We start from the raw sequence: 17,520 nt of genomic DNA on the forward strand, positions 1-17,520 counted from the left end.
TATCCAATGTATGAAAGGAAAATACAATAATATCACCATTCCATTCCTCACAACCTGAAAGAGGAAAATTTCTTCAGTATTTTTTTTGGGAACACTTTCCAATGTTTTGGTTGTGGAAGATTTTAGAGTTTTAAGATTTAAACCTCTTTATAAAGACATTAGTGCCATTTTGCTATTTTTGTAAGAGTGAAGATAGAGTTGCTATAATTTTTTGTTGTATGTATCTTTAAGAGCACTTGCATTAGCGAGTATTTACATTGGGAATGACATATACCATCTGTAGGGAAAATTTAGCATAAAAGCTCAAAACCCCCCACACATCCGGACTTGTAAAAATCAATTCCTCTCTCTCTCTCTCTCTCTCTCTCTCTCTCCGGGTTTTTGTTTTTATTTGGGTTTTGGGATATATTAATTTATTGTGTAAAAATGTTTTTTTAATGTGTTGTATTGTAAAATAAAAGTTGGGATGCTGAGAGTATTGTAAAATTGTATAGTATAATTGATAAAGTAGTTTTTTGGGATGATAAAATTTGATGGGATAGAATTTTGGGATGTTAATGCTCTAAGTGCAAAATAGTGCAAGATAGAAAAAGTGTTGAGATATGCACATTTTGACAAAAAAACACGCATATCAGTGGGTGTAAAATCAATATATATATATATATATATATATATATATATATATATATATATATATATATATATAAAAGCAGAGACCTCACGTGGGAGAGCACGAAGTTTTGCCAAGTGGCACTCTCTTTGAAAAGATAATTGATTTTTTTTATAAAATAAAATACATCATTTTAATTTATTACACTTATTAGATGCCACATCAGTTATTTAATAACTCAACAGATTTTAATTAGTAATAAATAAGACTAATGGATAAGATAGAGGGTGTTAATCATCAAAAACTCTTTATTTTCCTTATTCCTCCATCCTAAGGTTTTCTTATGTTTATGCCTACTCCTCTTCCCTTATAACTAAATGCCTACTCTTCCTAAACCACTACATGCCTTCTCGTATGCCTATGTTGCTAAATTACCGATTCTATGTTGTATAATTTGCACAAACTGAAATAGCATTTAGATTATTTAAAAATACATGAAATCATATAAAAATCACCAAATTAGAGTTTAAAATTATAACTAAATTTTTAAAAGAAATTTAGGCACATGTGCACAAAAATTCCATGTAACTAAGTTACACTTAGGAATATTGGACCATTTTTCTTTTGTATAAATAGAAGGGTCCCAATGGGGTGAGGGGGCTAACAATTTTCTCTCCAAAACATTTGTTGTAGGAACACAGAAGTTTTCCATTGTAGACTTTTCACGATTAAAGAACATCAATTGCCAACTAATCAAACTAGAGTTTTTAGTACCTACAGCAATTTCACAACATCAAGAACAAATCCCAGTATATACAATGTCAAATTTCATAGTCTCCTGTTACATCAAATGAGTGTTTAATTTTTCTCGCAAAGTATTGAACAGTAAAGCTTCTGGGCCTTAGTCTCAATTACAACTCTCAACCATGTTGGACTTGGATGATACCTATCAACAACGTATTATTATGAGATGCAGAAAAAATTTGGAGTGTACACAACGTTTAGTGTGAATGGGAAGAAATTTCATCCAATTCCAATTGGTTAAGTTAGTAAGGGACCTATTCCAATTTAATGTTTCTAGAATTTTGTTTACAAGTAATAATCAAGGAAACTTCCACGTAAAATAAGTTGGACTTTTGGCAAGAGAGAAAATTGATGTCTAGACAAATCAAGTTAAGGCCGACCAAAATGGACCATATTCTTAATTTCTTATCTCTATTTGTTCCATGTACAAGACCTATAGTCAATGCTTGGCGTATAAAAGTTGAACATCTTATCTAAAGTCCATCATTTGAAAGCTTGAGGAAAAATTCATTTAAACTAACATAATATCTAAATTTTAAAGGAATCAAAGAAAAATTGTCAAAAATAATGAAAATTTAATCTATACTTAAAATCTTATAAGGATGAACACAATAGCAATATCTTTTTTTTTTTTTAAATAAAGATAAAAAAAATCTATACTTATTTTGTATGTATGATAAAGTCCTATCACAAAATTTTTTGAGACTCATGTTGATTAGTGATTAGAAATTATAAAGGAATACTCATGAATATATATATATATATATATATATATATATATATATATATATATATATATATATATATATATATCTCATGTGGGAGTGCATGAGGTCTTGCCAAGTAACGCTTTAATTTTGCATTTAGCATTATTTTTTACCTCTTTCGTTAAGTGTTTTTTACTATTACCCAAAAGTTTACATTAACTTATTTTACTGTTATCTCATTAGTCCTTCATTAATTGCCTAAGCTTACATCATACATTTCTCTCTTTCTCATGTCTTTTAGCATTCCCACCGTTTTAATATTTTTTTAAAAAGTAAAAAAATAATAGTTAATGACTAATAGTAATAACTTATCAGATAAGGCCTTGGAGAGAGATAGAGAGACATAAAAATGTTGTAGATTGTTAAATAAAACGCATTGTTTCACTATAAAAAACCTGAGACTGACAAAACATTTGAAAAAGAGAGAAAGAGAAATCTGAGGGGACGTTGCCTCCGTCATATTGGCCTCCCACCACCATCAAGACCTTAAACTTGTACGAGTATTTTTTTTTTCTTTTTAAATTAGGAGATTAAATATGATTTAAGTTTGGGTAATTTGGTTAGATAGTTTTTGTTTTGGGTATATAAGTAGAGAGAATATTTGGTACGCAATGTAAAGCCATATTCTATTGTGGTTTGAAATTATCTATAAGACACGTGCATACACATTTGCCCACACCATATTTTAATGTTTCACTATCAATGAGTGGAAGACAGTGAGAGAGTTGGACATACTTTTATTTCATAGTATTAAATATGTGAACACAATAAAAATTATTTGATTTTCAGGGTCTTGTTACTCTTTTGCATTTATTTTTTGTTTCATGATTTAAAAAAAATTAATCTTACCTTTTTTTTAGGGTGAAAAATTAATTTTACCTTAAGAAGGCTATAAATATGTAGTGAAACAACAGTTATAAATTGTACACACATAACCATTATAATTATTCAGTTCAAAGAATGAGTAAATATATATATATATATATATATATATATATATATATATATATATAAAAGCAGAGATCTCACATGGGAGAGCACGAAGTTTTGCCAAGTGGCACTCTATTTAAAAAGATAATTAAATTTTTTTTTAAAAATAAAGTACTTCATTTTTGTTTTATTACACTTATTAGATGCCACATCAGTTATTTACTAACTCAACAGATTTTAATTAGTAATAAATAAGACTAATGGATAAGATAGAGGGATGTTAATCATCAAAAACTTTTTGTTTTCTTTATTCCTCCATCCTAAGGTTTTCTTATGTTTATGCCTACTCCTCTTCCCTTATAACTAAATGCCTACTCTTCCTAAACCACTACATGCCTTCTCGTATGCCTATGTTGCTAAATTACCGATTCTATGCTGTATAATTTGCACAAACTAGAATAACATTTAGATTATTTATAAACATATGAAATCATATAAAAATCACCAAATTAGTGTTTAAAATTATAACTAAATTTTTAAAAGAAATCTAGACATATTTGCACAAAAATTCCATGTAACTAAGTCACACTTAGGAATATTAGACCATTTTTCCTTTGCATAAATAGAAGGGTCCTAATAGGATGAGGGGGCTAACAATTTTCTCTCCAAAACATTTGTTGTAGGCACACAAAAGTTTTCCATTGTAGACTTTTCACGATTAAAGAACATGAATTGTCAACTAATCAAACTAAAGTTTTTAGTACCTACAGCAATTTCACAACATCAAGAACAAACCCCAGTGTATACAATGTCAAATTCCATAGTCTCCTGTTATATCAAATGAGTGTCTAATTTTTCTCGCAAAATATTGAATAGTAAAACTTCTGGGCTGTAGTCTCAATTACAACTCTCAATCATGTTGGACTTGGATGATACCTATCAACAACATATCATTATGAGATGCAGAAAAAATTTGGAGTGTACACAACGTTTAGTATGAATGAGAAGAAATTTCATCCAATTCCAATTGGTTTGGTTAGTAAGGGACCTATTCCAATTTAATGTTTCTGGAATTTTGTATACAAGTAATAATCAAGGAAAATTGATGTCTAGACAAATCAAGCTAAGGCCAACCAAAATGGACCATATTCTTAATTTCTTATCTCTATTTTGTTCCATGTACAAGACTTATAATCAATGCTTGACATATAAAAGTTGAACATCTTATCTAAAGTCCATCCTCTGAAAGCTTGAGAAAAAATTCATTAAAACTAACACAATATATAAATTATAAAGAAATCAAAGAAAAATTGTCAAAAATAATGAAAATTCAATCTATGCTTAAATTCTTATAAGGATGAACACAATAGCAATATCCTTTTTTTAAAAAAAAAAAAAGATAAAAATATCTATTCTTATTTTGTAAGTATGATAAAGTCTTATCACAAAGTTTTTTGAGACTCATGTTGATTAGTGATTAGAAATTATAAAGGAATAATCTTGAATATATATATATATATATATATATATATATATATATATATATATATATATATATATATATATATAAAAGTAGAGATCTCATATGGGAGTGCGTGAGGTCTTGCCAAGTAACGCTCTAATTTTGCATTTAGCATTTTTTTTACCCCTTTCATTAAGTTTTTTTTTTACTATTACCCAAAAGTTTACATTAACTTATTTTACTGTTATCTCATTAGTCTCTCATTAATTGCCTAAGCTTACATCACACATTTATCTCTTTCTCATGTCTTTTAGCATCCCACCATTTTAATATTTTAAAAAAAGTAAAAAATAATAATAATTAAGGACTAATAATAATAACTAACTAGATAAGGCCTTGGAGAGAGATAGAGAGACATAAAAATGTTGTAGATTGTTAAATAAAACGCATTATTTCTCTATAAAATCAAAATGCATTGTTTCACTATAAAAGACCTGAGATTGACAAAGCATTTGAAAGAGAGAGAAAGACAAATCTGAGGGAACGTCGCCTCCGTCATATTGGCCTCCCACCACTATCAAGACCTTAAACCTCTACGGGTTTTTTTTTTCTTTTTAAATTAGGAGATTAAATATGATTTATGTTTGGGTAATTAGGTTGTATAGTTTTTGTTTTGGGTATATAAGTAGAAAGAATATTTGATACACAATGTAAAGCCATATTCTACTATGGTTTAAAATCATCTATAAGACACGTGCATACACACTTGTCCACACCATGTTTTAATGTTTCACTATCAATGAGTGGAAGACAGTGAGAGAGTTGAACATACTTTTATTTTATAGTATTAAATACGTGAACACAACACACATTATTTGATTTTCACGGTCCTGTTACTCTTTTGCAATTATTTTTTGTTTCATGATTTTAAAAAAACTTAATCTTACCTTTTTTTTAGGGTGAAAAATTAATCTCACCTTGAGAAGGTTATAAATATGTAGTGAAATAACAGTTATAAATTGCACACACATAACCATTATAATTATTCAATTCAAGGAATGAGTAAAAAAAATTTTTTTGGAGGAATATTGTAGAATAAAAGTTGTTACAAAAGGTCTTTCTTTCAGAGACCTCATGCAAGAGTGCATGAAGTCCTGCCAAGTGGCACTCTAATTTTGTATTTAGCCTTTTTTTTACCTCTTTCATTAATTTTTTTTAATTGTTACCCAAAAGTTCACATTATCTAATTTTACTGTTATCTCATTAATTATCTAAGCTTATACCGCACCTTTCACTGTTCTTCATGTCTTTTAGCATACCCGCTATTTTAGTGTTTCAAAAACAATAAATAAATAAATAAGGGTGGGCTAATAGTAATAGCTAACGAGATAAGACTCTAAAGAGAGACAAAAAGACACAAAAATGTTGTGAATTGTTAAATAAAATGCACTATTTCACTATATATTACCAAATTAAAAGACCTGAGACTAACAAAACATTTGAAAGAGAGAGAAAGAGAAATCTGAGGGGTTACCACCTCCGTTATACTGACCTCCCACCACCATCAAGACACCGAAACCCCTACGAGTAATCTTTTTTTCTTTTTAAATTAGGGGCTTAAATATGATTTAAGTTAGGTAATTTGGTTAGTTAGTTTTTGTTTTGGATATATAAGTAGAGAGAATATTAGGTGCGCAATGTAAAGTCATATTCTACCATGGTTCAATTTTAAATCATCTATAAGACACATGCATACACACTTGCTTATACCATGTCTTAATGTCACACTATCGATGAGTGAAAGATAGTTAGAGAGTTGGGTATATTTTTATTTCATAGTATGAAATATGTAAATACAACACAAATTAGTTTATTTCATGGTCCCATTACTCTTTTACATTTTATTTTTGGTTTCATGATTTAAAAAAAAAATCTTACCTTAAGAAGGCTACAAATATGCAATGAAGCTACTAAACCAATTTTTAATATCTCAAAATGTATATGTTTCTTTACTCTAATTTAATTTACTTTTTCTTTATAATTTATGTACAACATTATTCAAAAGTGTTTTACATAAAATATCATAAAATTATCTGTGCATCGCACAGGCAACTTACTAGTTGTGCATAAATGCACAAGTGCTACAGTAACTGTGCATATATATACACGGTTACTGTAGCTCGTACATTTAATATTTTAGTATTTTTCGGTAGTGTTGGGTATGTGAGAGAGATGAGTAGTGAGTGAGGAAATAATAAAAAATTGTAAAAGAATGAATATGTTATTAAATAAATGTGTAGAACAGATAGACTGATGTGAGTGTTTTGTAAAAATTAGTTTGTAAAATAAAAAAAAAGTAGATTTTTAATATAAAATAGAAAGAAACTTTTAACCTTACTGAGCATTTGCTCTGTATGCGCGTGTATATCAATAAAATCAAATACATACGAAAAGGTAAGCCATAAATTATGACAACATATTCAACGAATTGTTCACTCCTATGTGTCATCCCATAGGAATGAATAATATATATCTCTTAAATTCAACCTGACTAAAAACATTAGAGGACCACTGTGTTTTGCTAAACATGCCTAGTACTGTATTAAGTCCCTCACACCTGTGGCAAGGGGAAGCACCGTACTGTAATACTGTGATTTGATGTAATCTTTCATTATTCTATTCAATAGAATTCCTACATCTATTTGGGAAAGCAAAACTCATGCCTGAATGAATTACGGAGGATCTATTATAAATGTGAGAAAATTGAGCACTATGTTAAGGGGAGTAATTAAAAATTTTCTCAATAAGAAAGGTAAAAATAAAATAAACTATACAAGGTATATCTTTCTAAAAGAAAGGGGAGGGGGGGGGGGGGAATCAGCGACCAATTTTCCCGAGTCCAAATGAGGGGACTAAGAATGAAACTTCTATGCAAAGGAATTGGCTTAGATCCAGTACACTGAATTCATTGGAATTTGGATATAGATCAAATAATTGCCACGTGTTCACATCTCAATGAAATTTCAATTATAAGCTCCATCATTGGTCACCACGAAATTACCCTGTCCGTTCTAGTTATTTATTTATTTATAGTTCTAAAAAAAGGTAAAAAAAAAAGAAAAAGATGAAGGAAATGTTAAAGCTGAAGTTGTGGCTAAACGACAGAGTGAAGAAAAAGACAAAAGAAAGAAGAAAACGACATCAACTAATTCAGCACAGTTAGCACGTGTGAAGGAAAGAAAGAAGTCCGTTAGGAAGTCCAGCTGTCAAGAACTGATTATCTCAATTGGATTGTTAGTTAAGTTGTTAGGAGTTAGTTATTTTTGCTGTTTTGGCGCCTTTTTCTTGTTGCTCTGTTATTCTACATATTGATATAGTTAGCTAATTATCTTGTACTCTGATATTGAAGTAATACAAGAATTTTCATTCCATCTGTGTGAGTCTCTTTCTTTACGGGAAATGATTAAGACAGTGGGGGGAATCATTATCTTAATCATTATCAATGATTAAGATAGAACTTTCATTTGTTTGTATTGTTAAAAGTTTTGATGATAATTTTTGTATTTAGCTAAATAAAAATGTATTTTTTTTTCTTCAATTTTTTAAACAAGGAGACTAGGAAGGAAACTTTCTCTTTAATGGAAATATCTCAAACGTGATATGCCCCACCGCATCCAAAAATGTCTATGTTACACACGTAAACACACAATTCACACAATTGCCACTTTTGCACAGAAAGTTACAATTTTCAATTATTTCAAGTCACAATTTTAGTTCAAAAAATTGAATGTGTGTACTTTGTATTTAAATGGGTGAATGTAATAGATATTTCTTAAAGAAATTTAAGCAGAGGTTCGTAGTCAAAAAAGAAAAAGAAAAAAAAGCAAGAAAGGAAACTACCCTGTCCTCCTCCATCGATTTGAAAAAGAAAAAAAAAAAAGCAATAAAGGAAAGGAGTAAGTGCCAAGCTAAAGCTCTAAAACAAATAATGGGAGAAGGAATAAATTTCCAAACTCCACGGAAATGGCCGATCTCAAAGGCAACGGTTTACGCGGAGAAAAAAGAAGAAAGAGAGAGAGAATGACCAGAAGAAAAAAAAAAGAAAAAAAAAAGAGAGACAGAGAAGTGCAAAGAAAGTGATAGAAAAAAGAAAAAGGAAAAAAAGAGAGAAAAAAAAGAAAAAGAAAAAAAGAGAGAGGTGAAGCTTTTGGAGAAAGAAGAAGAAAAGAGGAAGAAGAAAAGAGAGTGACAGAGATGAAAGAGTGGTGAAGAAAGACAGAAGAAAAAGAAACAGAAAGAGAGAGAAGAAGAAAGTCACAAAGGATGAGAGAGAAATGAATAAAAAAAACCTTATTTTTAGCATTCTCAATCCGTACCGTTCTAAAGATGGAATAATACTGTTCACATGTGGTAAAAATTATAAGATTTGGAACATCTCATGAAAGGGGTTTTTTGGTGCTTGGTATGTCAAATGCCAAATATTTGGCATTTGACGCACTTAATGAGAATGCTCTTAGTCCACCTCTATTGATTTAAATAATAATAATTAAAAAAAAATAAAATAAAGCAAAGGTGTAAGAAACGGGGGGACTGGAAAAAGTGCACTCGACTAACCACCAAAGAAATATAACAGATTCTGATTTAACAGATGAATAAGAGATATAACAGATTCTGATTTAGCATTGAAATATAATATAAAGTTGGATTCAGATCCTCTAGAGTTCTTAGGGTACTCTACCAGTAGAGTTCATTAAATCCTAACCACTCTTTAATGATTTAATGGTTTAGATTCTGCCATGTCAGCATTTCATTAATAATATTTTTGAAATAATAAAATAATGTTGTAAACAAAACAATTAAGATGATTGTTAATGAAATGCTGACATGGCAAAATCTAGACCATTAAATCATTAAAGAGTGGTTAAGATTTAATGAACTCTACTTGGTAGAGTACCCTAGAAACTCTAGAGGATCTGAATCCTATAAAGTTAAAGTACACCATTTTATTTAAAAACTTAAAGTTTACAAGTTTGGATCAAATTATATTACAATAATCACACACTATTTTCATTATCATTTAATGTGAATTTTAACTAACACATATTTACTCTTAACACATTATATACATAAAAAAGTTTCAGAATAACCCTAATAGAAAAATAACAATTAAAATTAAATAAATAAATAACAATTAAAAATGAAGAAGGAAGTTTATATAAATAAAAGGGTAAATTGCAAATTGCACCCCTAAAGTTTGGAGGTGTTTGGATTTTACACTCTGAAACTTTAGAATTTGGATTTTACCCCTTAAGTTTAGGGTGTTTGGATTTTATACCCTAACGTTTCAAAATTTAGATTTTACCTTCTAAAGTTTAGTAGTGCTTGGATTTTACACTCTCAAATTATGAAACTTTAGGATGTAAAATACAAACACCCCAAAACTTTAGGGAGTAAAATTCAAACACCTCAAAACTTTAGGGAGTAAAATCCAAACACCCTTAAAATATAAGGAGGTAAAATTCAAATTCTGAAACATTAAGGTGTCAAACACCCCTAAACGTTAGGGTTAAAATCCAAATTCTGAAACTTCAAAGTGTAAAATCCAATCACCTCCAAACTTTAGGGGTGTAATTTGCAATTTACCCTAAAAAAAAATGGAGATGAAAGTAAGTGCAAACAAATTTTGTAATGGCTTTATGTGACCTTTGTACTCTTTAAAGAGTTTTGATAGTATTGCAAAATCTAATGATAATTTTTATTTTTTACTATAAATTTTAGCTAAATAAAAAAGTTTTTTTTTTCATTCTTCAATTCTCATACGCAGTACGCCCACCACATCTGAGTGAAAAAGGAAATCTAAACAGAGCTTCATATTCATAGCTGGTTACCACAAAACTACTGTCTCTAAAAAAAAGTAATGGGAAAAGGCAACTGAAACTGGGAAAAGGCATTTGACTGAAAACAGGGGATGTAAAATTGTGAACACAAACACACGGAGAAAGAAAGAACAGAGTACAATCCTTTATTAAATAGCCTATAAATATCAATTGGATCCGGCTTTGTTTCAAGTGGGTTTCGAGCATTACGAACAATCAGTACTACTCTTCTCTAATTTCAATTTCCAATTCTGTAAGTTGTCATTTTTCACACTTATTCATCCCTTTTATTTCTTTCCTTTCATTTTTTTTTTTCTTGAAATGAAAAATCCATATCAAATTGTTTTCTTCTTCCTAATTTCCGTAAAGCATGAGTTTCAACTTTTGTTTGTTTCAAGGTTTGAACCTCGAGTTGGTTTTCTCATTACCAATGAAATGAATGAATAAAGCTCCAAACAAAAGTTTGCTTAAATTCCGTAGTCTTTTTTTTTAAAAAGAAAATCTATTAGATTATCATTGTCTCATTTCCTATAGTTAAATAATTTTCAGTCGTCCCTTCTTTGGAAAAACAGAAAAAAAGAAAAAAGAAAAAAAGAAGAAGCGAAACAGGAGTAGTTGGATTGTCCAAAACTGGAGTGTATTAAGGAGGTCTTGGAGACCATCACTGCTGTAATTCCTTCTTACAAATGGGTAAGTTCACTTTTAAGTTTTAACACACAAACACAATCATCTCTATTTATTATTACCGTTTCACTCCCTGCCTTTTCTTTACTTTTAATTGGTTGTACTTTTTTTTATCTGAATTTCCAACAGCTTCAATGAATTGTAAAAGAGAGTCTTCACCGTCACCATCTTCTTCTTCAACATCTTCTTCTTCAACGCGTCAATGGAAATACGATGTATTTCTTAGTTTTAGGGGTGAGGATACCCGTAAAACTTTTACCGACCATCTATTTTTTGCTTTGCAACAAAAGGGCATTTTAACATTTATGGACGAAGAAAAACTCGAGAAAGGAGAATCGATTGCTTCTGAGCTCTTTAAAGCAATAGAAGAATCACAATTTGCTATCATCATTCTCTCCAAAAACTATGCATCTTCTACGTGGTGCTTGGATGAGCTTGCCAAGATTATGAAATGCAGGGAAGAAATGGGACTGATAGTTTTGCCAATTTTTTATGATGTTGACCCAACTGATGTACGGAAACAAACAGAAACTTTTAAACAAGCCTTTATTGATCACCAGGAACGCTTTAAGGATAACATAGAGAAGGTGGAAACATGGAGAGCTATTTTAAGAGAAGTGGCTGGTATCTCCGGATGGGATCTACATCTACGAAATAGGTAATTTCCATGAATTTCAAATAATAAGCTTCTTTCATATACCATGAAGCATATAATTAGCTATGAGAATATATCATAATATGCATGCATAGAACTACATCATGGTATACTAGTTAAGATTCTGTTAAATTTTTTGGAACAGTAGAAGTGGCTGTGAATCTACTAATATAATCACTTATAAATAGTGAAAGCTCAAATTTGTGCTAAAATACAAGAGTTTGTAGACCCCCAATTAAAAAATACAGCTAGATTGCTTTTATTCTAACTTAAACTAAGTGCGAAACAAGAGTAAATAAGCGCAATGAACCGATAAGATTACTCTAAGCCATATCCATCCACAATAAACAATTAAATGAAGTTTAAAGAGTAGGGAAGAGAGATGCAAACACAAGATAACACCGAGATGTGTTATTGAAGAAGAAACTGAAGAACTCTGCGAAAAACCTCTCCGTGACCCTCCAAGTCGAAATCGATCCACTAGAGAATAAAGTTGGAGTATACGAATAATAAAAGACCCTCTAAGCCTATTCAACCCCATGTACTTGAACCCTCCAAGCTCTTGCTACCAATGAACTTCTTGGAGTCTTGTCTTCTCTAACTTTTTGGATTCCACAATTCAGCCCGATTGCATCTGCCACTAAATGGCTCCTTCTAATGCTTCCTAGTGTGCTGTCCCAAGCAACCAAAAATAAAACCTATACTCCTAAAAATATATGTAGCAGTGCGAGTAAGGATTGTTCCCACGGAGAGTATCTAGCTTAGTTTTATGCTACGTGAACAAAAAGGGGAGGGGTTTGAGTATAATGAAAACAATTTTAAGAAAAACAACTAAGGAACAATTCATATTAAAATGTCAAAATCAATCAAAGGAACAAACCTTGGTCTAAGTCAACATCCACCACCGGAATTTTACAACTGATCATCAATGCAAGTATATATCAATTCACACTTTGAATATTCACCGTTGGAACTATTTTCCTATCTCTCCTTAGTCGCAGTTAATTAGAAAACAAGCGATCTAATAAACCCTAACTACTAAACAACCCAAGACAAAAGCTAAAGGTTTAATCTAGTAACAGCATTAAGAATTAGAGAGATCGATGAAACTAAACAACACAAGCACAAGTGGTTGTATTTAATTTAGTCGAGCGTTCTTCCTAAGATCTAATAATTTCTGACGTAGCAAATCATTAAATCTTGGTTGCTTCACAAATTAGAGAGATCAAACAATTACGGATTTGATATCTAACCTAGCAGTAGATTGCAACGGATAATAAACAAGCAAGCCTCCTAATAATTAAACAAGACAATCATGAAAATAAGTATAGAAGAACATCTGATACTCAAAGCATAAAATTGAACAATAAAAACAAATTAGATCTCATGGTTTTATTGATTCCGAGACTTCCGTTTCCTTCAACCAAGTATAAAAGTTTAGCTAAGCCGGGCCATGACAAAAAACTCAAAGGAGAAAATTAGAGAAGAGGGGAGAGAGAGGCGTGTCTGTCCAATCTGATTTCTCCTCCTCTCTTTTACACGTTAATTCCCCTTTCCCAAGCCTACAAAATCTCCTAAAAATATTCTAAATAATAATATCTAAATCTGACTAATTAAGAAAAATATTAAAAATAAAACAAAGTCCTAATATAACTAGGAAAGTGGTGTTTTTTAGTTGGAATTTTTGTGCACTAGATCTAGAAGCTTCTGAAAATAAACCGCATCAGGTATTAGAATTTTAGGCAAAGGAACATTCTAGAACATTAGCAGTGCAGCTTTGTCTTGGCGTTTCATAGCATTTTGAATCATCTAAATCAAAACTTGGATGAGAGAGTTATGCCCAGATTACGAAGCGATGTCATAGTTGTCCAGAATCGCCCAATTAACTTCGTTTTGCACTAAACGCCTCCGTTTGCATCCTAAATCAAAATATAAGAATAATGAGTACATTTAGGCATCAAATGAGTGTAGAAGACTAAACATTAAGGGAGAAAAATATGACATTTTGCATTCTTATCACTTTCCAACAACACCAAAATCTCACTTAACACTCAGGATGGGCACGGTAAGTGTTTAAGCTAACAACCTTTCAAGGATCTAGAGATAGAGAGGTAGGAGTTGAGGAAAACCACAAGAAAATGTGTAGATGATTTTGAATATAACAATCTCTAACTCTCAAGTATATTTGCTAGGGTTTTCTCTCTAAAAAGCACTCATTACAATTCGTGGGTAATGAGGGTATTTATAGTGTGGGTAAAGAATTTGGCAAAGTAACTTAACTTTTTGCCAAATAGAAAGTTTCGTGGGTACATCGCGGGATGGCCCTTCTCACGAAATACTCGCGAACTTGATAGCCTGACGTGACTCTTCAGCTTCCAGTCATGTGCTTCACACATGGCCTTTTCGTGGGTTGCTTCTCGCGAGCTACTTGCGAGCTAGTCACGAATTCCGTTGATTCATCTTTTGAAGCTTGATTCTTCACCGATCTCTCACACTCATCCTTTACAAATAAACCCACATACATACAGGGAAAATGATTGAAGAAATTACAATAAAATTTGGCACGGAATTAAAGCCAACACAAGATTGTTGGAAATCACAACTTTACAATCTCCCTTTTTGGCTATTCTGTGACAAAACCCCTAAATAGACTCTAGACTTAAACGTGAGTTTGGGAACATAGGCAAAACTCACTCACACCTAAATCTAAAAGCTGTGAAGCACTTGAACCATATACACGTATATCTTGAAACACTTGTACATAACAAATAAACTTCATTAAGCACGAGATAAGTAGAATACAAGGTATGTATAAAGAACAAGTAAAATGGGATCAAGATACCAAAAGAAATGTGAACACAAAGCATAACTTGATCAAGCATGAACAGTCATTCGGAAAAGACCACAATGAACATTTAACTAGTAAATGATCATTTGGACACGCAATACAATTAAGAGCAATGCTAAAATCATTTGCATGTACAACAAACCACATGATGCATTAAAGAAACTAAGGCAAGAAGCAATAGATACCTACAAGCATCAAGAAACGGCTATAAAAACCAAGATACAAAAAGTACTAAAGAAAAATATGTTTTAAACTAAAGCACTTGAAAACTTTAAATAAAGCACTGTCAATAACAAAAGTTGTAAAAGCATAAAACATAAACTAGACTAGTCAAACAATGGTTAGACTATTCAAAAGTGTGTGTGGATGTAGGTTAGCTTCCTCTTTTTAAGCCCACTGATCTCCCCCTTTCAATATGCACACCTTCTTTCCATGTGATGCTCTCCCCCTTACTATATGTTATAGTCAAAATATTCACATTAAGTGCTCTCCCCCTTTTAGCAAGAATAGCTAAAGGCTCTCCTCTAGCTTGCCCTGAATCTCATCCAACTGTGTCTCAATGGTGGTTAGACAAATCTGAACATGTTTGTTGGTAGAGTATATGACATTATCAAGTCCATAAATGCGCTCATGCAACCCCTCAATCAAGGTCGTCAACCTATATGGATGAGAGCTAGATGGTCTCGATTGAGTGCTGGTAGACTGAGGCTCGAGAATGTGAGGAGATGCTGTCTTGGGTTGCTTAGGGACAGTAGGAGCAGCTAATCTCTGTTTAGTAGGAGTGGCATGTTGGCAGGATTCGCTCTTTGGAGGCTTAGGAGGACTTTTCTTTGCCTTTTCAATAGATGAGTGACCTTTGCTCATTTGAAGAGAGATCAATGATATTGGTCGTTAACAAGGCAGGGTTGTTCCTTCTTTCGGAGGACGGACACCCTTAAAAGTCATGATCTTCATGGCAAGGCTACAGAAGGGAAGACACATTCTTGCAACTAATCTCCTTGTTGTTTTTCCCATGGTCTGAAATATGTGAGCACAAATGTCAATTTGAGCTCCTTTGATTAGATCACATAGGAATTGTGCTCGTTCGAGGTTGATGAAATCTGTGTTGGACAGAGGGTATAGGTTGAAGAACATGATCAATGTGAGAGTCTTCATCTCCGGTCCAAAATTTTGCAGTCCCAATGGAAGTGCCCTTGGAGAAGACTTCATGATTAGCTCCTAAAGTGTCAAGAATTGTAGCACTGGTGTAATCTGTCATCATATGGGGAACTGTCTACATTTGGACGATTGATGTGAAGAATCTTTGCTAGATAGTCTGGAGTAATGACAAAATCTTTTCCTCGAACCTAGCACTTTAGTTCAGCTCTAGTGAACCATGCATTCGAGTAGAATTCTTTGACCAACTCTTCAATGGGATCCTCAAAGTTACCAAACAAACTTTCCCAATCCTTATCTGCAAAGATCTTAGGGATGAAGGTTGATCCCAAGGTGTCGAATCTCACAATCCTTTCCACCACAGTAGGTGCATTCTTGAAATTGTTGAAGAAGGATTGAGAGTCCAAAAGAGTCTTGAACCTCTTGTTGTCAAAGTCTCTTGTTGATTGACGAGTCCTCTTTTATATAGGAGATGATGTGAGATCAATCATAGGTTCCTTGCCACTTGAAGATCGACGAGACATTTGCAAAATAACACACAAGCAAACGGAACCAACATAAACATGGTAATAGACTTGATTAGATAGAAGTTAGTCCATAAACACGAACAAATTGTCCTAAAAAATGAAAATAGACAAGCAAACATAGACAAAAGATCATGTTTTAAGTGATAAACGTTTAACAAGGCTCACATATCATGAGTGAAATGCAAAACATGTCAAGTGATAGAGTGTGTGCATCAAGTGTGCTTGTGGTGTGTATGTAAGATGCATAAGCAATGCATGGCAAAGCACTCATTGGACAAAGTGTGTAAAACACATAACCAATGATCAAAACATGATAAACATGAATAATCATGGTAATCCCTAAAGATTTGTACTCAATGGAGTCCAAAACAATGAAGAAAAAAAAATACCATATAGGCATTTTATCAAACATTTAGAGTGCACACATAACACTAACATATGAAACAATGCATGAACATATGAAAAACTTGCCTAAGTACATGTTAAAATGCCACTTGGGGCCAACACAAACACAATGGGACACAAACCAATCAAGAAAAATTTAGAAATTTGACAAGAAATTGAAATTTTCCCAATCCCTTTCAAAATAACCCTACCCTAGAAATCCTAGAATCTAATGCTTAATCTAAGGAATCAATGATGAAAAAGAGTTAAATAAAGTTTTTGAATTTTTGGAGAAAATAAAGTTTTGGGTTGAGAGAGGCGTGGAGGAGGCAAAATAGAGTTTTTGAAAAACTATCACTGTTTGGCCTTTAAAAACTGAAAATCCTCTCATTTTGTGGGTAAGTTACTCGTGAAGTACTCACTAGTTACTTTTGAAATGCCTCAAATGCATAGGATTAGTTTTGTGGGAAGCTATATCTCACAAAAGAGTTACGAGAGAGTCGCGAAACTCTCTATGTAAAATTTTGGAAGAAATGAAAATTAGCTTCCTTATTTTTGCGGATAGGCTGTGAGATGTCTTACACGCGACTTACTCACAAAAATGCCTCTAATAGAGTTTTTCAACAAAATAGATTTGGCTTTTTGGAAAAACTCTTAAAACACAAAAGTGATACACAAAAACACTTTAAAAAACAAATAAAATACTCAAAAATCTATTTGGGTTTGATCATCAAGCAATTGAGTATACACATATCACATTTGAACACGTACAATCACACAAATGAAATAGGCATTTATTAAACATTAGACTTGTGTGT

The 17,520-nt window shown here is 31.9% G+C and overlaps 1 protein-coding gene across 1 annotated transcript; it reads left to right on the forward strand.

The window, feature by feature from the left end:
• Positions 1 to 11,135: 11,135 nt before the first annotated feature.
• Positions 11,136 to 11,795, forward strand: LOC142619465 (TMV resistance protein N-like). The gene is made up of 2 exons (XM_075792563.1): positions 11,136 to 11,139; positions 11,263 to 11,795. The coding sequence occupies exons 1-2, from the start codon at positions 11,136 to 11,138 to the stop codon at positions 11,793 to 11,795; spliced, it is 537 nt and encodes a 178-aa protein (XP_075648678.1).
• Positions 11,796 to 17,520: the final 5,725 nt, after the last annotated feature.

Source organism: Castanea sativa, chromosome 12 (assembly GCF_040712315.1).
Source record: "Castanea sativa cultivar Marrone di Chiusa Pesio chromosome 12, ASM4071231v1".
NCBI lineage: Eukaryota > Viridiplantae > Streptophyta > Magnoliopsida > Fagales > Fagaceae > Castanea > Castanea sativa.